This window comes from Tetrao urogallus, assembly GCF_951394365.1.
Source record: "Tetrao urogallus genome assembly, chromosome: 3".
In the NCBI taxonomy this organism is placed as follows: Eukaryota; Metazoa; Chordata; class Aves; order Galliformes; family Phasianidae; genus Tetrao; species Tetrao urogallus.
This window is the reverse complement of record NC_136815.1, coordinates 42,069,403-42,095,912: the sequence shown is the minus strand read 5'-3', so window position 1 is coordinate 42,095,912 and position 26,510 is coordinate 42,069,403. Positions and strand designations below refer to the sequence as shown.

At 38.4% G+C, this 26,510-nt stretch overlaps 1 protein-coding gene across 1 annotated transcript; it reads left to right on the top strand.

Annotated features, from left to right (window-relative positions):
* Nucleotides 1-16,962: 16,962 nt before the first annotated feature.
* RNF138 (ring finger protein 138) lies at nt 16,963-23,704 on the top strand (the record flags this gene model as incomplete). Its single annotated transcript, XM_079533178.1, has 7 exons — nt 16,963-17,069; nt 17,948-18,113; nt 19,595-19,710; nt 20,716-20,784; nt 21,260-21,365; nt 22,194-22,301; nt 23,636-23,704. 7 exons carry the CDS (start codon nt 16,963-16,965, stop codon nt 23,702-23,704), a joined length of 741 nt encoding a protein of 246 aa, XP_079389304.1.
* Nucleotides 23,705-26,510: the final 2,806 nt, after the last annotated feature.

Below are 26,510 nucleotides of genomic sequence, written 5' to 3'. Positions count from 1 at the left end.
ATCTCTCTGTATCCAGTCCCATTCTGTTATCCCAGTTTCCTTAATGCACTTTTAGTCAGACAATCTGTGGTCATAGGCTGAGTAAAGTATTCTAGTCCTTGACTGAAGGGACTTCTGAAGCCACATTTAGGGATCAGGAGAGAAAAATGTGCCGTGTTTTTTCATACAGCCCTGTGTTGTTATGATGTTTCCAGTTCTTCTCTGTCAAGGTGATGCTCATGTACCTTCACAGGAGACTACACTCTGTAAACATCATGGCTTTGATAACCATTGTTGATGTCATCCTAGCAGGCAAATATCAGTATCTTCAAGATATTGCCTGCTAGAACCTTCTCATCCTTTCATTGTATTTGGCTACTTTTTACTCTTTTAGAACTAAAGTATATGAGCATACATTTGGCTACTTCAGAAGGCATGATAGTTGAATGAGCCCAGTTTATCCTGGAAACCAGATTGATTCTGTAATGTCAGTTGTCATCACCATTTATTACTTCTTCTGCACTTTTGGCTCTGCAAAAACAGACCAAAAAAAACCCTAAACATTATTTTAATTTTTAAATTTGTTTCCAGATTATTCATGAAATTATTACTGGCTACTGGGTTTTTAAGGTTTTGATGCTATTTTGTAAGATCTGTAATATAACATTTTTTTCCAATGTGCCTTATTAATATTATACAATACTAATTCATTTTAGTTTGAAGACCACAAAGTATCAAGTTAAATACTGTTCCTAAGTGTATTACCTCAGCACAGTTGCAAACATCAATATATTTTTAAGTTCAGCAAAGAATAACCCGAGTTCAGCTGATGAGGCCTTTTTCCAAAACTCTTAGAGAGTGTTAATATGCTTTTATTGACTGAACTTCATCTTTTACATTTTATAAATTATGAGGTCAACCATGTTGTATGAGTTCAACTTTGCAGGATTTCCATTGTACGCTCAGCAAGGCAGAAAACTCCTCAGCTATATCTTCTACAATTATTGACTGAAAGATATCTGTGCACTCTTGGTTTAGTATTTAGCTTATAGACTGGCAAATTGTACAATATTCTGATCAGATATAAATACTTCATTTTCTCCTTACCAAATACCACTAAGCAGCTAACCACTGAACATATTTTGCATCATTAGCTTTCTTATGTTAACAGAGTACCAAGGATTTACTGATGTTTTCACTTATTTTCACAAAACCACAGGAGTCGCCGTCACCTCTCTGCGCAGCTTTTTCCAGTGCTTCTTCACTCTAACAATAAAGAAGTTTATTGTGTTTACACTTTAGGTTTCCTTCTATTGTCTCTAGTTTTACTAGACTTGAATTTTCTTTGGCTTTGTTTGGGTGTTTTTTATTGTCATGTTTATGATTGCTATCTACTTTTAATTATTGGCATTCCTTCCTTTTCCAGAAAGAGCTTTTAATAAAACAGTGTTTTTTAATATCTAAAATACTGTGTAACATTTACCATGTAATTAAATCTTCTGATATACATCCTAATTTTTGTTAAGACCATAATCTTTCTTGACCTTTTTTTTTTTTTCTCTTTTTTTTTAATAGAAAACAAACCAGGCAGATGTAGAGAATTTATCTACATATGTGCATCTCACTGTAAGGTAACTGTTGAATCACAGCCTGAAGCACTGATTGAGCACCTGAGGAAATGACCAGGTTAGCCCCAGGAGCACAGGTGAAGGCAATTCACCTGTGCAACCAGAAGGGGTGGAGCCTGGCTGCATTTCTCTTAGACCTCATTTAAGGGCTGACTGCCACTGGGGAAGGATCTCTTCCTGGAGATCTCCTTGGTGGAGTCTTTCTGTGTGAACCTGTAATCTTCTGATGTGTGTGAACAATCACCTTCCCTCCCTTTATAGCACCTTTCTATTGTGCCCTTCCATCATTAGACCTCTGGTATAGTACCTTTCCCAAGATACTGATCTGTCCAATTGCTACACCCAGTAAATACAAACACATAAGTAATGCTTACTCATATATAATCACATATGCGTATGAAAGACTGTGGCTGAGCCTGTGCTCTGTCTGCCTTTGTTTGACGTAATCAGTTGTGACCACTTTTCTTCAGGCAATCACAAGCTTCCAGCCTAGCAAATGTTCTACCTCTACCCACCACGCTCAGGTCTGTGTGTGTGGTACCTATTTTGTGCTGAAAAATTGTTGCTAGTAACTCCTGAAAACTCCAATGCTCCAATTACCACTGTCTTCATGGCACTTCTTCATATATCAGTGATTATAATGCCGGTTTTACTTTCATATAGCATTGACAGACACTTAAGGGCTTATTTGCTTTTTAAAAAAAAAGTATATTTTGCTTTTAGCACTGATGACTAAATGCTTTCCATACATTATTCGTATTTATATTACATCAAACTGTAAATTTGTGACGTACTGGAAAAACTACAGTTTTGGCCCCTGATTGATTTTTCTTTCATAGCTTTTGTGTTTCATTATCTTTCAGTGGTTAATGATACTTTATGGCATTATATTATTAATGTAGTGATACAAATTAAATTTGTGTGTAACTGAAATCTAAATCTTAACCAAGTGGCACCAAAAGTAACGCAACAATAGACAAGATAAGAATTCAACCTTGGTATTACAATTTTCCTCATGTTGCATTTGGTGCTAAAGATAAGCAGTAACTTACAAAAAAAAAATGATTGACTTGATTCCATCTGACAAGATTTCACATATGCTGGAACATATTTTGTTGCAGTTTCTGTAAAAATGGATACTGTTGTTTAGCTTTATTTAAAATTATTTTTTGTTTTAGCTAAGATATTCTAAGATGTTCTTACATTTGCTTTTATTATTCATCAGCAGGTAACTTATGAGTAAAAAGTGCACAGGAAATATTGCTATCGTTCTGTTGTTATTAGAAATTTGATTTGGCGTGTTAATAACATGAGTGTCAAAACTGTTTATATTTAAAAGTTCAGCAGAGATAATCATCACTATGGAGTTTGGGCTCAAAAAAGGGTGACATCTTCCTCCAGAAGCAAATCTGTGATGGAAATTTCCATGCAGATCACTTGACAGAAGATTACAAGTTTTACTGCAGGCCAGATACAAACTGAGAGATACAGAACATGCAGACGCTTTCATCTTGGGGTTGCCAAATCTACTGTATTTCCTTCTTGCTTTCTTACTCAAAACCCACTCAAAAGTGGGTCATACCCAATTTTGCTTCAGTAAAAGCATTTAAGTAACAAAATATGCATTGGATTCTGGAAAGTATATACTGAGACACACACAGTTATTGGTCATTCTTAGTAATACTACATTCAAATTTTCCCAGTATTAAAGAAAAATATCTTTTCATAATAAATAATACACTGCCCCAAAGATATTGAAACACACCCTAACTGTACCTAACAGAGTAGGTGTAACCTTCAGTCAAATGAGAAAAACCTAGATAGATTCCAGCTCAACTACGTGCATCACCAAATGTATCATGACATTGCCAGTCCTTGTAGAAATAGTTGGCAATGCTACTTCTGTTCTTCAGGTGCTCACGTAATTGAGGACACTTAAAAGGAATGTGTTCTTATTTCTACTCATCACAGGCAAATATAACCCAACAGTTTCTTTGGCAGGTTGCTTTGACAGCTGCATTAAGGCCTCTATGTGATGTTTGTTGGTTTGTTTTTTTCTACCTCTAGGTTTTCACTGGAACAAATAAAGCATAGAAATAAACTGGGTGGTTTATCTTCTATTGTTGAAATTGAAGTTCATCCTAATTGTTTTTAGTCAGTAGAACAAATCACTGACTAATAACAACGGTCAGTGACAGCACTCAGGTGTAAATGTTCTTTATCTTCCCTTATATCTTTTACATTACCTTTATTTTCTTGCTACTCACAGTTTAGGGGGAGGGCTAACAAACTGCCAAGGATGGTCTGTATGTTTTGAGACATTAAAAGGGGAAAGCTCTCACACAGCAAGTGTAGTCTTTCTATAGAGTATTTAGAGAACACAAAGAAACTTTTTCAACCCTATCTAAAGTACAGAACTAATCCAAGTTAAAACCTGCCTGCAGGCAAATCATGTGTAACAATTCAGAGTTTATCCTTGGACAGAGAGCATGTTGGGTCTTGGCTGTACTCTCCTTGCACTTTGTGCAATAATTTGTGCTCCTGCAAAAAAACACCACCTGTCTGACTGGGGATTTAGTTGTCTTTTACAGAGCTCAATGAGGCTATCCAAAGAAGGCTTCCAAAGAAGATATCACACCTAGAACCCTATTGTAATGGATCACAGGCTGTTTGGCATGTTGGAAATTGGCAGACAAGCTTTGGCAAGCTGTTTCATAGTGGAAAGAAGGTTTTGCTTCCAACTCCAGTCCTCTGCTGGAGTTACAGTCTGCACAGTAATGGGGGAATGCAGACCTTTGCCTTAGCAGCTCTGGTGCAAAGGTTAAAACATTCACCTTTGCTAAAGGTTAAAGCTGAAATATTTTTCTGGCACTGCAGGTGGATTTGCACTAAAACATCAAAGAAAGAGAAGTACTTGATTCCTTTGCTGCTCTGCAGGTTGGGAAGAGGAGACAGAAAAGGTGGGTGGCTTTCCATGAGGTGTAGCAAAGAAGGGTGAGAATTGCAGCATCCAAAATTGACTCAACGTAACAACTGGTGTTGGTGGAGCGACTGGCAAATGACCACAGTGATTTATGTGGATTGTCTCTCTTCTGTAAGATACTGCATTTAAATTGCTAAGCAGAAGTGCCTAAACAGATGTTCCCACTTCTTACCTATTTCAGTGCAATTCCAACAGCTTACTTATATGAAGTTTTGTGTGGCTGGACTTGCAAACAAGTTTTGCTCCTGCCATGTTTCCTTCAGGATAGTAATATATAGCAGAGGGGCACACATGCAGGTTTATCAGAGGTGTAAGGACTCTTGCCACCACCCAGTTTGTCTGTGCCTGTCATCCCCACACTCATCCTGGCTGAGTAACATGCTCACTGCTGGCTCTATGCAGTCTGGCATAGCAGCTTCTTCAGCCCTGCCAAAGCTGGGCAACTGGCAGTCAGTATGCGTCCTTGCCTTGTTAACCTTAAGCTGCATCTGTAGCTGAGACCCTTCTGATTCCTGTCCTGACTGGACAACTAATGTGGTTTTGTTTCTTTCTACGTAGAGATTCTGTCTCTCCTGTATTTCTGCAAGTTGAAAAAACAATACGTGGTCTTCATCTTACTGCCAAGCTTGTTGCCTTTCTGAAGGAATCCCAGCTGTTGATGTTGCCAAGAAAATGACAAAGATACATGAAAATTGCACAGAACGTGGAGCACAGGTTTGCAACCTTCATCATTAGTTATCAACTAATTCCAGAGGTTTACCCATGAACTGACACTATTAAGATCTTCTTTAAGGCACATCTAAATGGACAAATTCCACCAATGTGATGGTAGAAGATTTACATTTCTGATTCTTGCTAGACTTATCAAGTTCCAAATCTAAAAGTGCTCCAAAATATCCTGCTGGCGCCACTGTAAAAATTAAGCTTGAGTCTAAGCCAATGCAAAGGAATCTTCATGGCCATAGCAAATGGCTATACATTGGCTTGGCTGGAGAAATGGCAAAGCTTCATGGCTACACCCAGACTTATCAAACTTCATAAATATATAAAATTGAGGATTTTTTTTATTCCCACTATTTAGTAAGGTCTAAATAAAGCCTTTGAAACTTCACTTACTCATGCAAATGTTTAAAATGCAGCTGTTCAAACTGGAACGCGTACATTCATCAAAACAAGGTACAGAGCAAATGGTAAAGACGACATTGTGGTGGAGGACAGGGCATACATCATTAGGAAAACAGTTAATTAAGATTTAATTCATATATATTTACTTGAACATGTATTTAAAGCCAAGTATTTCCTCCCATATCTTTGAATACATATTTGTGTCTTTCTGTTTAATGAACTTTTCAGTCCTCTCACTTCCCCATACTTTTATACGTATTATTTTTTTTGTGCTGCTTATGAGCTTATGTGCTGACTCCTTATTTTTCCTCTGTATTCACATCTGTATTTTATCATTCTGTTTGTCTGGCTAGCTGCAAAGCAATACTCTCCAATCTTGCTAGTCTGTCAGCAGCGTGAAAATACCATGAAATGTAAACCACCAGCAAATGTGTGAACTACTGGAACTACCGAAAGCTGCTGTTTGCTGAGTTGTGAACTACAGAGAGCATAAAAGCAGCAAAATTTTTTTTGTTGTTAACACTGTTGATTCTTTCCTTTTTTTTTTTTTTTTATTTGTTTGTTTTTTGTTCTTGCCGTGGATTTTGTAGTGGGTAAGATTTGCTTAAAAATAACAGTGAATTGCGTAAACACCTTGATATTAACAGTAGTTAAATATTGACTTCAATTTCAATATTTTAAAAATCATGTTTCACAGAATGCACCTTTGTATATTGTTCCTGATATTTGGCAGATCACTCTTGGCAAATGCTCCTGTTGTGCCTCAATCACATCAATGCACAGATTGCTGTGTTGCCATAAAACTAATTTCATTTGCGATTTCCACATGGGGTGAGGAAATTGCAATTAAGTGACTGGGACACGAGTGTGTTTCATTCTGCTGCATCTGCAGTCAGGATGATTGTCTGTGTTGGAGTGACAGTACAGACACATGGGTCAGTATTATTTGAAATTTCTTCACCAAGATTCAACAAGTCTGTTAATCAATGTTTAAAATATGACTATAGAATAACATTAATATATTATACTTAATGTTTATTATCTCTCTTCTGCTGCTCAGAGGACTAACTGGCGTTCATCAGGGATTGGTGAGCAATTTCTTGTGCATTACTTGTTATATACATTCATAGATATATATATATATATATACATTCATAGATATATATATATATATATATATATATATATATATATATGGATAGATAGATATTTGTCAGCAATTATCCTTTTCCCTTTCTCTATCTTAGTAAATAGCTCTATTTTCAATTCTCTCCCCATTTCCCTGGGAACACAGTGGAGCGAACAAACAACTGTGTGGTGCTGAACTGCTGCTGGGTTAAACCACAGCACTCATGACTGTGCTTCACAAGATCTGTCATGCACAGGTTAAAGGAAATGGGATAGCTTGCAGCAGCAGCAACACAAAACCCAAATCTTATCTTCAATGAATTTGTGAAATGTTTTGCTGCTGACTTCACTGAGGTCAGAAGTGGACTGCCTAATTAGGAAACTTGTTTTTAACAGTCATCTAGATTTTCACCATTAAAAACAGGGGAAGATGTGAGCTCGGAGGATCTACTCCTCAAACGAGAAATGTATCCTTACAACCTCCAAAATTTCATTCTGCAATATTAAGGGCCAATGTAAGGAACAAACAAATTCACTACAAAATAATAATTATTTCATTCCCTTTGATTTCATAAGCTCAATGCTCCTGTTGGGTAGTATATTTGAGTAGTGATTGAGGAATTGTGCCAGTAGTAGAAGGAAGCACATATTCTTCCCTAGTTACAGCTGTAATGTTGATATAAGGCTTTTAACCAATGGTCCGGACAATGTGTGAATGAGTCATAGGTATAAAACATAACAAGCTACTGCTTCTCATTTCTTAGCTATGTCTGAGTGAAATGAGAGTTCATGTGAGAACTTGTAAACAATAATAGGAAAATATGGACCTGTATAGAAGCTTAGAAATTCTGTACCAAGATTATGACATTGCAAAGTGCTTTTGTGTTTGTTAACACAACATAGTAAAGCTAAACTGGTCAAATAATTATCTGATTTTTATTTTTTAATTAAAACTTGTTAGTGTTTTGTAGATTTCAATATCAATCTAGTACTAATAATTTTAAATCATAATGCTCAAGTAGTACTTAAAATGGAGCTATTTTTGGCAGTAATTACATTTTTCGATAGAACTTAGCTCCATGTGACCTCTTTGTAGAAAAAAAATAGTATTTTGTTAAGTTAGCAGCTTTTTGCTATTTTTCTTGGGGGAAAAGTATGATTGTTTTAAAAAAAAATCCTCAAAAGTATTATTTTCAGAATGAATAGGACAATAATCTAAATATAGTTGGCTCACTTCTAATAATGCTTTCCTCAGAAACAGTTTCCAAGTACAACCACTGGAAATAGGCAAATACTAAGAGACAGATGACATTCCCTAAAGAAGACTGACAGCTTTTCTTATTTATATATTTATAGTATATATTTTTACAAAACACATACATATGTATTTTTATGTGTATATACATGCACATGTTTATATATTTTATATATAGTCATATATATACATATACTGAAAATTCACATTTTTGTCCTTTGCATTCTCTTTTAGGAACCCACTAGATCCATGGATCAGGCATGTAACAACCCTACAGTGACTGAAGTCTTCAAGATCAAATGGCTTTAGTTTTGCCTGTTTTCTAATATTTTATATAAATATTAGGATTGCATGCAACATGATTATTAAAACGCTTCTAATTTACTGAATTTAAAGTCTCTACACTTCTTGTTTTTTCAGTTTTTAATAATGCATTATTCACTTTGCTTGTTAAGAGGACAAACCTGCTGCTCAGTTATTGCTCTTCTGATGCACAGAAACTTTTATGTACACACATTTTACAACTTTTGTAAACTGAAAACAAGGTTTCCATCATGCAATAAGACCATACTCTGTATTGAAAACTAGGTAGGAATTTTCAGCAAGATTGTGTTAATGCTTAATGAGGGCTCCTTGGAATTGGTAGTTTGGTCATACATGCTCTGAGAGTACCATAGCAATGAATTAATGCCTTTAATCAAATGTCTGTATTTCAGAAGTTTCTTCCACTCTTCCTCAAGGTCATGGTTAGGTTGATAATGCTTTTCTGGATCAATATGCTGACTTGCTGGCATACATAAGCAAGGCTGACCTTTTGCTAGCACAGCATATGTCACATCTATATACATGTTAAACACTTATGCTATGTTTTGGCTATATAAAAGAAGTTTATCGTATCTGGCCAAAGAAGCCAGAATACTTTTTCAAATTACTTGTACTATTGAAGACCTATCAGTTACATCTGCAGCTACTAACAATCTTGTATCTCTTATTACCAGATATTCCTGTCATTTTTGCCAGTGCAGATGAGGAAGACCTGTTGGATCATTGTCTCACTTACTACAGATTAGAAAGGATATGGTAAGGTGCATAAATACATTGAGTATTCACAGACAAAACAAGTTCTAACAAGTATCATTGATAGGAGACAATAAACAAATATAAAACTTATTACTTACTTGTTTTTTTACACTGCAAGAAAAACATATTTTCCTTCTTTCCCACTGCCACTGAGAAGTGTGGATGGATGTAATGTTTAAAATATTTAATTACGGCTAAGACAATGAGCATTATTAGGTTCAGTGACTTGTATAACTGTGTGTCCACCTGTAGGGAATCTGCTTTAGCAGGAAAGTTGGAATCAGTGATATCTAGAGGTCCCTTCTAAGCCCTACAATTGTCTGCTTTTAAGTCATGTGTGTTCTATTTCTTTACACTGAAATAACTCAGATTCACGTGCAGCCTTTGCTGTGTATTCTAATTAGGGTTTTTGTGTTATGCACAGTCAACAAGTGTACAGTTGGAAAAGTAGAATGGCTAGGATAGTACTTCATAGGTGAAAATATTATTATGGTGGAAAAGAGACAATCAAAAATGAAATGCTCACCCATATCCGAGGATCTAGGCTCACAGTGGAAAACTCCAAAAAGGAGGGATCTCTAGAAAGACATCCTTCCCTGGTGGCAGTCAGCCCTTAAATGGGGTCTAGCCTTGCTCCACCCCCTGTAAGTCACACAGGTGAATCACCTGGTCTAGTAAAATAGCACTAATACTAGACACAGGTCTAGTAAAAATCACCTGTGCTCCCACAGCTGACCCAGTCCTTGCCTCAGGTGATCAATTAGTGCTTCAGGCCATGACTCAAAACAGTTCCCATACATGTTATTATTTGAGAATTGCTTATACATGCAGCCTCATATAGGAGTCTTTCGTAGATTTGTTTGGGGTTTTTTTGTTGTTTTTTTTTTTGAGTGTATGTTTTATTTGTAGTTGTTCTATTTGTTTTGTTTTTTAGGCTAAGATAACTTCACATAGGTGGCTTAATTCTGAATGTCTACAAAAGCTGAAAGGTCTTACTGTGATCCTCTTTGTACAGTTGAAGCCCACTGAGTGTGCAGAATCAGATCTCAACAGGTATATGGGTTATTTGTTATTAATTTATTATTGGGATGATAAACAAATGGGTGATAAAGGAATAAGCAAATAGTTTGAATGACAAACAGATTTTATTTCCGATAAAACAAAAGCAGAATTTGCAAGTCCAATCTCTTTGCTAGTCAAAGTGAATATATTAACCATAAAATATACATAGACTAACAATACTTGGGATGTGGGCAGATACAAATTCATAGCTGGGATTAGCATAATCCCTACATTTATGTTCAACATTCATAAATATTGTGTATACACATAATATATGTGTATGTAATATACACATAAATAATATGTGTATATATTTAAATATATTTTCATGTGGAAAAGCACCAAGAAAATGGTGTTTGAGTGGAGGGCAGAGGTTATGAACCATCTTCATAATTTGAATTTATAACTCATGCACAGAATGGAAACAGAACCATATATGATAGCACTTTATTGATTCATTAATATTTATTTATATACGCAGTAATATACCATGCATCAACAAATTGGACTCTGTAATAAATAGTATTAACATTGCTTGTTTTTGCATAATCAGTTAATTAATGTTTCTGCATTTGACATTCTCATTTATTTCATTTATTTCATGTTGCATAATGACTTATCTTGTTCTGTGCTGCAGTGTTTACTCCTAAGGAGTAGAAAGTTAAACAGTAAACTTTGTTAAACAGTATTTTGTTGCCCAGTAGCTCAAGTAATCAAAGTGAAATCTATTAACAATTAATTAGTATCTTAATATTCAATTAAATACCCTTTTTTTTTCTTTTGGGGGCATAAACATTACTGCAGAAGTTATTACTGTAGAAGTTCCAGACAGGTAATTCTTAAAGTATGTGCATGTGAATCCTGTAAATAGCACATAAGGAGCACTGAATAACAGCAGAAGCATGTGATTTGTAGGTAAGTATGGACAATAAAATTTAGCCTTTTGCAATTAATGGGATGTTGACAATCTGATCAGACTTTTTTTTCTTAAGCATTGTTCTAGTTTTATATAAAACTTTTAAATTAAATTGAAATTTAATTCAAATCTCCCATATCCTGTAACAATAAAAGCAAATACTATCAGTTTCTCTACAAAAAAAACAAAGGTCGTGAACTCTGATAGTCCAGTATATAAATAAACTGGCTTTTATAGCATCCTCTCCCATTTGATTGCAGCTCCATTCCAGGAGCATGCTGCTCTAATGAATATCCATAATGACAAAGTAGCGCTGAAGGCAGGTGACAAAGCACTAAACAAATTGGAACAAAAAAATCATAGGCTCACAGAATGGCCCAGGTTGGAAGGGACCTCAAGGATCATGAATCTCCAACCCCCCTGCCACAGGCAGGGCCATCAAGCTCCACACTGAATACTAGACCAGGCTGCCCAGGTCTAATAAAATAAAAAAAAGCAGTATCAGGCATGGTGGCTGCTGTCAAAAGTAGTATTAATGACCTCATAAGAAAGCACCTGAGTTTCCATTTACAGTGTATGCAAGACAGGGCTCAGAGTTAACGAGGTTTGTAAGTGAAATCCATCTTTAAAAAAAAAACAACAAAAAATGAAGTAATATTCACTTGGTATTTTTTCTATTTATTTGTGGGAACATCTGAGTAATTAAACAAATTTCTGTCCTAGAAGCAAAGTGAAGAAATAGATTGATCCAAATGATTGCACTTCTGGTTTCCTGCACACCTAAAAAACAAAAACAAAACATTGAGAACTTTTTGTATATAGGAATAAAGTTACCACTGGTGAAGAGTTCCTCTTAGTTCTGTCAATGGCTGCAAGCATTCATTGTAGGTAGCACACCTGGCAAAAGCAACACAGTTTTCTCTTTCCTCTTCTGCTTATGTGTCTCCGATGGCTCCAGCAGAACTTTATGTAGCTGCCCACTGTACACTGAGTAGGAGGTGCACTCTTCTTGCATCAGCAGCAGTGAGGAAAGCTACCAAAATAATAGTTGTACAAAGCAGCTACTGTACAAAAAGTAGTTATACAAAGTTGTCCAACAGCTGTGCAAAAATGATCTAAAATGTAGTTTTTCAGTGACAGTTGCCCCCAGAAAACTGCAAAATTTGATGAGCAACTCTACAAGTTGTCACCTTTGAGATTTCATTTCACAAGCACTTTTCATTATGAGGAATAAAAAACTGGCAAGACCATTGATTTCATCTAAAATTTGATTTAAAATGCTTTGCTTCAAATAAATGTGTTTCATGATGTTCAACTGCCTGATTTCTTTTTACATGTTGTCGATGTCAATGGCAAAAACTGCCTAAGATTTACCATGCTGGTTCCGTCGCTATATATTGCTCCATGGCATACTAGTTGTCAACTCCAAGGTCACAGCTTTATTAAAGGATCAAGATTTACAATAATGTTAGCTCCAGCATGAATGCCTTCACACACATCTTCCCCTACTTTACTTCTCTGAGGTCACCAGCCCAATTTCTATCCCTGCCAAAGCTACTAATCCATAAATACTGCAGTCTTCTGAACAAAGTTCAAATGGACCTATCATCATCTTTGAGTAATAAATCTTTGCTTTTGTTTAACACCTGCCATCAGAGAATGCAAGCCTCTTTACTTGCAGTAATTAATTTACCTTCACCACAGCCTTATTTGGTGATTAAAAACTGCTCCCTTTTAGAGACTGAGGAACTGAGGCACGATGACATGCTTGACTGCAGTCCAATAGGAAGACTGAGAAGACTTGGGAGCCTGTGTCTACACATAAGTCTTGAATGCTGAAGCTGAAAGCTGTGCTATATCCCTCCCAGTCCTGTAGTGTCTAAACTGAGGCCTCTGTAACTCTCTTCTTAGTATAGTTTCATGGCACTGATGTGGCAAACCTGAAGTTGGCCATATGGGAGTGTATAGTCCTAAGTGATGCACGTAAACATAAAAAAGTGTTCTGCAGACACTTTACCACTCAAGGTGTGGTTGGGTATATTCTGGCTGTGCTTGTAGATTTGAAGGAGTTACTGCTTCCAACCACGGTTCATCACCTTTTATGCCTTCTCAGATCCACAGGCCCGGCTTCCTACTTCGTTTCAGACAAGACCAGTTAATTACTTCAAGCAGCAGTTCTTTGCCAGCTGAGGAAAAGCTCAGCTAACTCATAGCAGCCTCCAACAGATGAGTACACGACAGCAGTTACCTCAGGTGCCAGAAGAGTCCCAGGTACAAAAATATACCTCACCTCAGTGACTAAGCTTCCCAGCTCTGTCCTCTCCTGTGAGTCCTATGCACAAGGAGTCCTGCTGTTGGCACTGGACTTTCTCCTGAGCTGAAACACGTGCAGTAAATATCCCAGCCCAGATGACTTTGCTCTTAAATTGCTTATAAGAGTGGATGAACTTCACAACTCCTAGTATATAAAGGCCTTCAAATCTTGCTGTGGTATGATTGGTATGATCTAAAAAGGAAGTATTTGGGACAGTTTTTAGCTTTATCTGGGTCTTAGCTTTTGTTTGGAAGGACAGCAGCATTTTTAGTTAGTCATAACTGAGATCCTGAATAAGAAAACAGAGCCAGCATCTTTCACAGGATCACAGAATAGTTCATCCTCTACCCTCATCTAAAGTGAGACCTGAGCTTTAGCTTCACTTCCTTTTCTCTCTTTCCTCTCCAAAGTATGGGACCAAATAATGGGGGCATTGCCTTGCTGCTGATCCTTAGCAGATACTGATACAGATACAGCAGCCCTGAGGAATGGCTGAAGCCTAGTTTTGAAATCCTGGTGGCTGAAGGAGTAAGTGAACCACAAGGCTTAATGTTTTGTATTTTCTCTTCCCTGAAAACATAATTTCAGGCTACAGAGAGTTTCCTACCTAGCAATCTCCTCTAGACATCTGCTTGTGGTATAGACAGTTGCATTCCCAAAGAGGAAAGAAATCTGAAAGTGAAGGAACCATTTATCTTCAGCCTATGGCACACATTTTTGATATAAGATGAAAGACCAGGCCCGAGCTGAATCTTAGTGTTATTATGAACCAATATAATTTCCACAAATTAATATACTTTGAAACAAACACAGTCTCTATGAGTTGGTTTCCTTTAAAAGTATTGCCAGCATTTTCTTTGTTGTTCATCTGCCAAGAGTTACATTTGAGGAAGTCAGTGCTAGATGGGCTAAGCAAGTCCAAATTCTTCTCTACCTAGAGAGATTTGTTGGCATAACTACATTAATGTAGTGGTCTTCTTACAATTCCTTATTCTGGAAGAAAAGTGCGCAGTCATGCTGCTGGATTACTTTAAAATTTTTTGTCAGTCTCATTCAGTAAGCGGAAATTTTTAACAAAATATTATTAATAGCACTAAAACTACACACATAAATGCTGCTGTCATTAGTCAGTCTGCATAAATCAATCAGTCTATAAAACAGGGAAATTTTTGTTGATGCATTTTTTTTTTTCTTACTGTAAGAAATTAATTCTTTGAAACAACACAGTAAAAAAACTTATCTGACATAAGTGAGTATGTGGGTATGCATGTATGGAAAGTGCTCCATACACAGAACAATGTAACAGAAAATAAATCATCCTGATCGTCTTTTTCGCTCAGTACTAAAATGCTGTTTCCTTTCTCATCCCATAACATCCAAATGACCACATTGAGACATCAGATACATTCCTGAGTTGCCTGTGCAAAGCTTCCCATAAGCCATCCTCTGAACATTGCTCTGTAGCTGATGTTGTTGGCACAGCCACATCTGTACTATGCAGTGTGTTCACCAGTAATGTCTTACAGCAGAATGACATGCACACATGTTTTGTGTAGGCTTATACTTTCATTTGGCTGAGGCGCCGCAGAGTCAGCTTTCTCAGTGTGCTATGCTGCAGCAGCTGCCTAATGTACACCATAGAATAATCTGAGTTGGAAAGGACCCTAAAGATCACCAAGTCCAACTCCCCTGCAATGGACAGGTACACCTACAGCTAGAACAGGTTGCTAAGCGCTCTGTCCAGCCTGACTTTGAACGTCTCCAGGGATGGGGCATCCACCTCTCTGGGTAACTTGTACCAGTTTTTCACTATTCTTATTGTAAAACACCTTTCCCTTATAACCAGTCTAAATCTCCTGTTTTAGTTTGAAACCTTATCACAACAGACTTTGCTAACAAGTCTGTTCCCTTCCTTTTTATAGTCCCCTTTTAGAAGGCTATGAGGTCTCCCTAGAGCCTTCTCTTCTCCAGGTTGAACAGCCCCAGCTCTCTCAGCCTGTCCTCACAGGAGAGGTGTTCCACCCCCTGGATCGTGTGTGCGGCCCTCCTCCTCCAGCAGGTTTATGTTCCTTCTGTACTGTATACCCAATTTAAGTTTCCCAACATGAAGTCCTAAATTTATTAGTGCTAGAAAGGGTAGCAGAAAACATTCACCTAGTTAATAATCAAAGCTTCTGAATGTTATAACGTATCTTAAGTGTGTTTAATGCTTTGTGAATACCCCCATGTTTGAACCACTACTTTATCATCAAGAAAAGTGCAGAAACGTTGTCACCATTCATGCAGAAGGCGCTTGCAAACACTTTCCTCTGATTTCATACTGTCAGCCAAAGTCAGACTGTCTGCCTGCTACTGCTACTTGAATGAAAGGTGCCAATGGCTCAGCTGGGTTGGCCATGGACTTGTAATCTCCGAGAGCCTGCACTACATCCACTTGCTAACCTGTAGCACTTCCCCTAGCCACTTTGGGGACCAGCATTTCGGGGCGTTTCTCCACATCTGCATTTGCAGCATACTCGACATGGGCACGATGACGGGGGACAGGGACATACAGTAGGGCAGGATCGCCAACAGCACCCGCAGGGCCCCAAGCAGACATCTGGACGTCAAGACCTTTCCCAGATACGGATTCTCTTAACTCCAGAAACTTTGGGAGCCGAGAAGCTTTAACAGCAGAGCAGGATTAGGCGTGGGCGCAGCGCGCTGCCACAGGACCAGGCTCACAGCCGAACTCTCCCACACGCCGCCACAGAGGTCGCGGCCTCCGACCAGCGGCTCCCGCTCGCGGCCGGGCTCGGCGGGACGACGCTCCCCTTGGTCGGCCGGCGCCAATCGGGGCGGAGCCGCATCTCGGGGCCGCTACGGCCCGAAACCCAACGCCGTACCGCCACCGGAAGAAGGGAAAAGGGAAGAGACACTCGGCCCGCCGCGTCCCTCCGCCGCGGGTACGCCCACGGGACAAGGGAGAGAGAAAGGGGGCGGTGGCGCCGGGCAGGGCGGGGCGAGGCCGCCCCGCGGTATCGTAATAGTCCCGCCGGGCCGGGAGGTGATCGCCATGGAAACACCGGCCCGCCCCGGGCCCGCCCCTGGCCCCCGGGTGACGGCGGCGGCGGGGCCTGGGCGCTGTTCGGCGGCGGTCCGTAGCGGCGGTCCGTAGCGGCGGTTGAATCCGCCGATCTCCGTCCGCGGGCTGGGGCAGCTAACAGCAGGGCCGGACGGCGGGAGGGAACGGACGGCGGCGGCGGCGGCGGCGCTCCCCGGGCCGGCGCCGGAGGGGCGGGGCGGGCGGCGCGCAGGCCCGGGTCCCTTCCCCTCCCCTCCCGTCCTCTCCCCTCCCCCCGCCGTCGCCGCACCCGGCGCCCACCTGGCGCCAGGTGCCCCCGCCATCTTCCTGCAGTCCTCCGGCCCGGCCCCGCGGGAGCGGAGCGGAGCTGGCCGGGTAGGACTGGCGTCTCATCCCCGCTCCGCACAGACCGACCCCGACGTGTTGCCATGGCTGAGGAAGCCGCCGCCGCGCGCTTCAGCGAGGACGACTTTTACTGTCCCATCTGCCAGGAGGTGTTCAAAACGCCCGTGAGGACTATGAACTGCCAGCACGTGTGGGTATCCCCTCCTTCCTACCGAAGCGCTCGCCTCACCTCCTCCGCCTTCTTGCCCTTATTTATTTCTCTGCCTTCCCCCTCGGTCGGTTTGCAGGTGCGGGGCCGGGGATGGGACGCAGCGCAGCCTCCGCCGGCCGGCCCGGCTCTTTCCTCGCCTGTTTCTTTTGTAGCGAGCGGGGCCGTCCGTAAGCAGAGGCACGCCCCGGAACGAGCCCCCCGCGTCTCTCCAGCGTCGGGCTGTGCTGCAGTTGGAAGCAACTTCCAAACATGACTGAAATTGCATTTTTAGCTTTATTTATAGCTTCCTACTCGTTTTCAAAGCGATCGTAGCGGAGTTGTCTCCTGCAGTTCCTGCGTTCGTAGTGGAAAGCTGGGCATGCTTTTAGGAACGTGTAATCGCCAAGTGCTGGCTGGTAGAAATGCAAAATAGCTTGGGTGATTGATACATTGCTTCGAGGAAAAGAGGCCAGAGCAGATCCGGGAAAGCTAATGAAGTGAAGTCTTCGGGAAAACGGCAGGAATGCAGCTTTGCAGTATTTTTGGCTCCACTGAAGGACAATAAACAGAAGTTACTCTGATAAGATTTCCAGCACCACGTGTCTACTGCACCATTTAATATCTCATTAATGATCAATCTAGTGTCCGGCTCAGGAATAGTAGACAGAAAATAGTCAGTTTTTACCAAAAATTCCCCTAATTTCCATATACTTCTTTTTAAGCTGTTATTTCATTTTCATGATGTTTATCTTGTAAAGATTTCCTGTTTAGTTGGGAGTTAAACCTCCTTTTAAGGTGTTAATCACTCATCCCTTTTCAGGGACAAAGTATCGAATTTTCTTCACTTTACTAATCTGCTTGGTAACTTTTTAATTTAGATTTTGCAGGAAGTGCTTCTTGACAGCTATGCGGGAAAGTGGAACTCATTGTCCTCTCTGCCGGGGGAGTGTGACTAAAAAAGAAAGATCATATCCCAAAAGGGCTCTAGATGTCGAAAACAGTATGAAGAAAGCTTCCGGGGGCTGTAGATGCTGTGAGAAGCAGGTAGAGTAAAACTTTACAGAAATGGAATAATAATTTTCTTAGTTTTAACCAGATGCTTCTGCTGTGTGCCATTCATGTATTGGAGCTAACATAGACTATAGTGTTTTTTCTTTGTATGGCTTATGCATGTAGCAGGTGCACAGTGCCTGCCATCAGTTATCAGTTGGGTGTGCTTGATGTAGAAGAGGACCTTGAATTCTCTACATGACTGAGTGGAGTGCCAGTTTTCCCCACAACAATGAGAAAACTGCATACAGCTATAAAACTGTTACGAGTGAGTTAGCTTACTGAAAATGAAAGCTGGAGATATAGGGAAAACCTCAGAAACTTTCACTGTGGAAATAAAAGCAATCACAGCCACTCTTATTATTTTATTTATATAAATTTATTAAAATTTAATTTTAGGATGACAAACATGAGTTGATTGCTGTATGTATATCTATGTTCACATGAAGTTTCTCCCTGCCCTGTATTAAATCAGACTGTTTACTATGCCTTTGTAAAGCAGATATTATTTTCAGAGCATTGAGTGAAATTCAGACTCCACTGAGCTCTAGAGTAATCTATCTTCTAATATGAATGGATCCCAGATTTTAGCCACATATTTTATTTACCAGTCCAGGTAGCCTTTCTGTCAGCTTGGTATCACTTAGAGCGTGGGTCTGACAGTTTGGAAAGAGGAGCTTCTTGCCTTGTTCCTAAGGATACATTGTTATGTAAAAGCTGGGAGAAAGAAACACTAACAAGTTGATAAATCAAAAGAGAGAACCAAGCAGATTCCTGGATGAACTCTAGGCCCAGGCTCATGCTGTTGTTTTATTTAGCTTCTAAATCTGTAAGCACTTCTGACAGTGCTACTGAACCTGAAGTTCTGATATGGGCCTTGTCCAGAACATTCAAATTCTGACAAAATGCAGGCAACTCATCACCGTCTTACCTTGCATGTATGTTAGATAGGCATCCTTAAGCTGGTGTTCATTCCTCTCTTTTTTTTCTCCTTTTTTCCTCAAATAGAAAAATTATATATTATCAGAACACAATATAAAACAATTTTGCTCTGCACAAAATAGGAGTGGACTAGACAAGGATGAAGGAGCAGTTGTGCATTATCCCATCCTCATGGCCCCTCTCCGTGGTAGCTCCTCAGTGATTGATCTTCAGCGTGAGAGTTTGAAGGTCCTGCAACTTTGTTTCAATCAAATGGAGTTTACTGGCAGGTTTCACAGCTAAGAGCTCTCAAAGTTGTCTGGCTGTTAAGGGTGTGGGGGGTGGGAATGCTCCCCAGTCTGGTAGGGTGACAGAGAAGATCTTATCTTTGGGAAGAAGGCATTCATCCTGAGAGGAGAGACAAAAGTTAGTTTTTCTGTTGCGTGTGACGCCTAAATAATCCCTGCACACGTTACTTTCTGTTTGCAGAATTATTTTCCTTCTATCCTTGGATTATTTAGTATAATTTCAGTAATTTGGCATTTCATTTACAGGTTAGGTTTTCGTGGATGAGACAGCATTATAAAACGTGTAAGAAGTATCAGGATGAATACGGTGTTCCTTCTGTTATTCCAAAATTACAGATTACCCAGGATTCAACAGGGAACAGGTAATCATGGTGATTTCTGTGTAACAATGCATTTCTTTCTCCTAGCAGAAATTGTTTTATTTGTTTGTTTTTGGTGGTGGTGGTTTGTTTGTTTCTTTGTTTTTCCAGGACATGTTTTCTTCTATAATAATTATTGTCTGTGTTCTTAGGCTTAAAAAAATGACAGTTTTTCCAGATATTTTTCTTTATTCAGCACACAGAAGAAAACCTTTCTACATGATGGTTTGGAATGTCTTCTAAGGGTCTCTTCTAGAAATGGTATAATATTTCCAGCTTACTTGCTTTGCTTTGACAGCACTTGAGCAGCTTGCTTTGTAGCAGATCTCATAATATCTTGCCCCGAGGAAGTTCCCTTCTCCTTTTGTTCCTCTCTCTCCTTTCCCAGCTCTGTTTTAGTGGTTATCCTGTTTCAAAACATTATTGTGTAAGCTTCTGTTTTCAGATTGACTTTGCTTAAAGCTGATCCTTTATGAAAAGTATAAGGAACCTTCAGCATATTACACACCATAATTCAGATACCATTTACCAATTTGCTTTCAGACAGTAAAGCTGAAGAACTTTCTTCCTCATACCTTCTTACTGATGTGTTTTGGCTTGGGTGTGGGGTTATTATTTTTGTTTGTTTGCTTTTGGTTTATTTTTCAAGACCTTTTTTATATACTGTTTTCATTGACCTTTTATTATATATAGATTGTGCTTTATGCACTGTGTTGACAGTCTGTTTTCAGCAGGCTGAACTTCTATGCAGTTTTCAGCCCATCAGTATATTGCAGAAGTTCATTCAAACTGCTACCAGAACTAGTTGCAGCAGTGTTTAACTGAAACACCTGAATATTGTTATGTGATTAATTAGTGACTACACCATAGCAGAATATTAGTGTTATATGTTTTGTCTTGAAATTCATATTTTCTGGTATTAATGAATTTTAAGAACTTTTGTTAGCGAAGTACAATAACACCAGTTTTCCTTTTTTTTTCTCTTTTTTTTTTCTCCTTCAAATAAAGTAGCAGGAATGATGCAGTATCAGCTAATGGAGAGATGGCTACTAATCAAATGCGCCAAGGAAATACAAGGTAAGCTGCTTATTTTCCTATAGTTATTATTAAACTAACTATAGTGTAAGCTTATGCTATCTAAAACAAGCAAAACTGCAACAAATTATGTTTTAAAAAAGTGTTTAGTTTCTTCTTTGTTTGCATCCATAGATTAAGATTTTTCACTACTTTCTTGAAAGATTTGAACGCAGAAGTATTACCAGCAAGTAAGAACAAGATGCAGTTGCAATTGGATAAAAAATATTTTGTGAAGTCCACGTCTCAGTAGGATGCATTTAGACATACAGATAATAAATTTGCTTTAACATTGCTGTTTAGAAGTAGTGCTCTGCTATTAAATCAATAGAAGTGGTCTTTTTTGTTGTTATCAAAATATGGGAAAGTAATGACAAGCTGACAGATGAATTAGGCTTTCTGTAATACTACTTCCAAAACTTTTGTCTTTTTTTTTTTTTTTTTTCCTTTGTTTAACACTGTGTATTTCTGCTTACAGTGGACATCCAACTTTCAAATGCCCCTTGTGTCAGGAAGCCAATTTTACCAGACAACGCTTGCTGGATCACTGTAATAATAGGCATCTTTATCAGATAGTTCCTGTAGTAAGTAGTTATTATTTTTTTTTAATAAGTTTTTACTTGTATATAATTCTTTCTATTTTCATTCTGATTATATGAGGGATTTTAAGTGTGCAGCATCTATTCTATATCTTAATAGACCACTGTGATTCGAGAAAGTCATAATACTTAAAGCACTGCATGTAAGTAAGTAGAGGAATGGCTTTCATTTGAAAATGCTTCTTGTCCGGCACCTGATGGGTTTTAGGGCATTTCTCACACAGCTGCCTCGTTTAGCTCAGTTTGAAACAAACTCAGCTTTTATGCTTGACATGCACTCCTCTTCTTCATTTAGTAACTGAGTTATGTTTTTATAGGATTCCATTTGTAACATAACTGTTGTTTTATTTGAAACCTACAGGTAGAAAGTAACCTTAAGGTAATCAATAGAAGAAGACGAGAAAAATCTGTTTGGTTTTCTATTCTTTTCATCTGTAGAGGATGAGTTTTCTTTACGCTAGCTTGATCATCTCAGGTGCATGAAAATCCTTGTAAACAGTGTCAGATGTAGCAATTACTTTCTTTTCCAAATTTTATACAACAGGAATTAATAGAGTGGCAGACAGAAGTGTGATAGTCCTCCACTCCTTAGACAAGCACTAACAAACTTGGAAAGCTGTAATGTAATCTTGAACATTACTCCCCTGAGATAAAGAATATCTAAAACTGTATTTCTGTGTAACTGTAGTAAGACGTAGTTCTACTTTAGACTGGTTATTCCTGTAGAACGTGTTTTTAATGCATTCTGTATTATTACCAGTAGCTTTTTAAAAATTTCTTTGTTGTGTTTTTTTTTTTTTCCCCCAAATTCAGATCTGTCCTATTTGTGTATCTCTCCCTTGGGCAGATTCTAGCCAGGTTACCAGAAATCTTGTTAGCCATCTAAATCTAAGACACCAGTTTGACTATGGAGAATTTGTGGTAAGCTTTTCCTTCTTTGTTAAGCAGGGGAGTAAATGGTAATTTTTTTATTAGAAATACAAGTGCTAAAAAAAGAAAATTGGTTATGCACTTTGTTTCTGCTCTGGACAGAAGCTGGAAGTAGTGTTCTTAACTTCCTGCTATCAACATGAAACGTTGCCAGGAGTAGATGTTGCCAGCAGTTAAATAAGCACAACTCCAAGCTGTTAACTTAAGCATTCTCAAGCTGAACTTTTTTTTTTTTTTTTTTCCTGTAACAGTTCATTTTCCTCAGGAGAAGGAATAATATAATGGGTGATACTCTGTTTTATTTGACATTTTTTTACCTAATGTGGCACCAGAGTTTAAACCATAGTTCTCAGGACTCAAAGTTCAGCTTGAAGAGCTGGTAGGCTGCTACAGCCTCTCTTCCAATGTGTTGTGAAAGGGGCTGCAACGTAAAAAAGAGGTGTAGAGCTGGTATCCTTTTGGGCTTATTTTGATTAAATGGACATTGAGTGGATTAAAAGCTGCATACCCATATGTAGTCACTGGGTGGATCATAACTGAAGCCAACCAGTTGAGTCATACACATGAGCTTAGAGATTTTGGAGAGTTCATTCTGTAGTTTCAAGAGTGTTAACAAAGTTCAGGATATGCTGTGTTAGCCTTGTATAGAAGGAACATAGTATTTGAGACATAGGCAGCCTCACAGGTTAAGGAAGGCAAAGATTCAGTATGTACTTTGTGGTGAGTCATCTGTGATGAAGGCATGGAAGAGATTGACACAGGGAATTGAGATGTTGAGCTTGAGTGCATCTTGAGTGCTTGAGGATGCAGACCTACTGATTGGAATAATGATTTGGGAAACCTGCCAGAGTTGTACCAAAGAGATGTATTACTCTGTAATTCACTTACAGTGATATAGTAACATCTTAGAATACATCTCTTCAAAAGAAGCAGGATTACCCACACATCTTTTGCGATACATATGATACAATCTATGATAACTGTAGTCTGGGGATAAGGTTTTATGTCTATTAATGGAAAAGGTTATGGCTAGTTGGGAGCCCAGGTAGAAGAGTTGTGTGATGCAGTCAGCTTTCCTGAGCTGACTGTTCTGCAATGTAACTCAGCCAGGAAGAGCAGGTGGGCCCTTCTGCTCAATGAGCTTATCCGGCTCATCTGAGTTCTCTGTCTCCTGGTTCTTGGTTAAAAAAAAGGATACCGTGCAACATAAACAAAGCAAATACTTAGAGAAATACAGAGCCTCAAGTGGGGAAAATGAGTTATTGAACTAGAGATTGTGGTACTTGATTATTTGACTATTTTAATGACATTTTCATTTTGTTTAGAATTATCAGCTTGATGAAGAAGCCCAGTACCGAAATGCAGTTCAAGAATCCTGTCATGTGAACTTTTAAAGAATGGATTTCTGTCTTACTGGTTATCCTTGAGGGAAAATTACATGATTTCTGTTGATAATCTGAAACCTGTATTAATAACAAATGGCATAATTTTTTCCATGTTGATAAGAACTTTTTATATATGGTTTTACTGAAACTCAAACTTGATATTTTTAATAAGATCAGGCTCTTGGAATCAGAGACCTTCCTGGAACAACTTTGTCTTCATTGTTTCTAACTTCTACTACTCTGTTAATCACAGTTTCTTTTACTAATGCTGGATATTCTGATTGACCAATAACAACTTTGAAAACTGCATTTTTAGAGATGCAAAGATGCTCTGTTGCACTGTTGAATTTAAGTTCATCTTTTGTCTCTAAGATAGCTGCAGCTTAACAATTTGTGTTGTCCTCCTGCCTGAGGACAAAGTTTTATTTGATGTTGTGATTTGTTCCTTGCCATTACTATGTAAATGAAAACAGTGCCAGTGTAAGAAATCAAAATACTTGTTTTGTATAGATTAGCAATGCAGAGGTTTCTTTCACTAAGAAAGAATGGTGCCATTGCCTGGGAATGATTGCATCTATTTTCTTCCCCTTTTTGAGCATAACTGAAGTAGGACACTTGATTAGAAAACTGAATGGAGAGTTTTCTCCATCCTCCTAACTATCAGTGAAGGTAGCCCCCCTGCTATACTTTCTGAGCAATTCATGATGGCATGCAAGAGGTGTACTTTCTTGGTATGTGAGTGTGTGACTAGCTAGTTTTTTGTTTCGTTGGAGGTTTTTAAAAACTTCAGTAGTTTTAGGAATTTAAGTCACCGTCTGTGCTGTCTCTCACAGCAGACTGTGTAAGTAGAGCATTTATTGGCTTTGGACAAATTGGTGCTCAGAAATGAACTTGTTTATTTTGGTAAAGCTGTTTAATATGTGGACATCTGCTGTATTCAAAGGCTTGAAAAAACACTTGAGGAGAATCTTGCTGTAAATTAATTACCAACATTCTGTTATTCTTGATATCCACATTCTCAGCAAGACTGCCATTAAAATTGGTGGGGGAAAAAAAAAAAAAAAGGAGAAAACCACCAATTTTGAATTTAAATAGGAAATGCATTTTTAAAAGAAATTCCAGATCTTTAATATTAACAGGAGGAAGGGGAAATAAAAAAAAATAAGTCATTGCACAGATGACATTTTTGGGGATTTAGACAGAGACATTTCTGAATGTATACCTTTGAGGACTGAACCTTCATGCTACGTGACTATGACCCAACGTCAAACTGTTCTTAATGCGTACTGTATGCGTGGTGAAGTACACACCTGGTCTTTTTTTATTTAATTAAGCCTAGTTGGTGATTTATATGTAACAATAACCATTATGCAGAAGTACAACCTCCAAACTCCTGTCTGAGTATTCTCACTCAGTCTGTTTTTGTGCTCTTTTGAGCACATACCGCTTTGGAGCACTTCACTGAAAGCAATGAGAAAAGTTTATTTTGATTCTCTTTTTTTTTCTTCCCCTTTGTTCCTCTGCAAAGCCAACTATAAAACAGGGCGAAGGAATTTCAATGTAGCCTGATACTGAAGATTTAATTTTTTACAAGAAAATGATCATGGTGTGTATTTTTTATTGCTGTGTAGATTTGCAAATTAATTTAATTAGTTATGTGAAAGTTTGGTTAGCTTCTTTAGATTCAGTAAGTTATTTATATAATCTGGCAATAACTGCCTATAGCCAATACAGATTCAGAACACCTCGTGGACACTGGAACTGGTTATTTCTGTTTCTTGAGCGTACTTGGAAAATTGCAAACGGAATTACATCTACTTTAAAAGTCTGGGAAGCGAGTTCTTCTATAGCAATAATTAGTTGCCACTTGATACATGGTTGCTGAAGTAGCATTTTGTTTGCATTTAAACAGAGAGGCTTGAATGCATATGTTAAAGCAGCAAATGTGTGTCAATGCAATATTAAAAAAAAAAAAAGAAACTTGCACGGTGTTTATTCTCTTTATTTGCATATGGTGATATCTGTATTGGTAGGCACTGCCTTGCTTTTGATATTTTAAACTTATAATATGAAGAGAGTGCATCCAGCACATTCACTAGGTAAGCATTTCTTGAAAATGAAACAGTCTGTTTAAATACACTGCTTCTGGTCATGATCTTTCTTACTGAAACTCAAACATGCATAAAACGTTGTGTATTTGTAATGAGCCATGCTTGTACTCGAAACATAAAACCTCTACTAAGACATTGCTGTTAAATAATATGTTCATGTTGCATTGTGCATAACTGAAATATGCTACGTTATGTTTAAATTTTTCCTTTATTATTTTTTCTTCTATTAAAGTATCTTATTTTCTATTTGTTTCTTTGTTGCATAATAAAGATGATCAGTCCATTTGCTGCTATTTCTTTTTCTGATGCTTTTAAAACTCCAGTTCACAGTCATTTATGTGCTTTCATAGTTTTAAGTTGTGAAATAGTGTGTATGTTACTGAAACTAATGGTTTGTGGCCTTAGCTCACAATCCTCTCCTGTCCTGACAGGCTGCTTTACATCACATCTTAAGATCTTTTCATGAAGCAAAACTAAAAAAAAAATGATAGGTTGGACAAAACTATTCCTAATACATCTTTTTTTCCCTCTCCTGTTAGTATATTGCTATCCCATGCAAAGTTAATAGAGATGAACCTCCTAAAAGGAAGAAAGATTTACTTAACACTTGTGCCAATAGCAAACCTTGTTATTTAGGTAGATTTAGTGAGAAGAACTAAGGTGGGGTTTTGTTTGCTTTTTTTTTTCTTTGTTTTTTTTTCCTA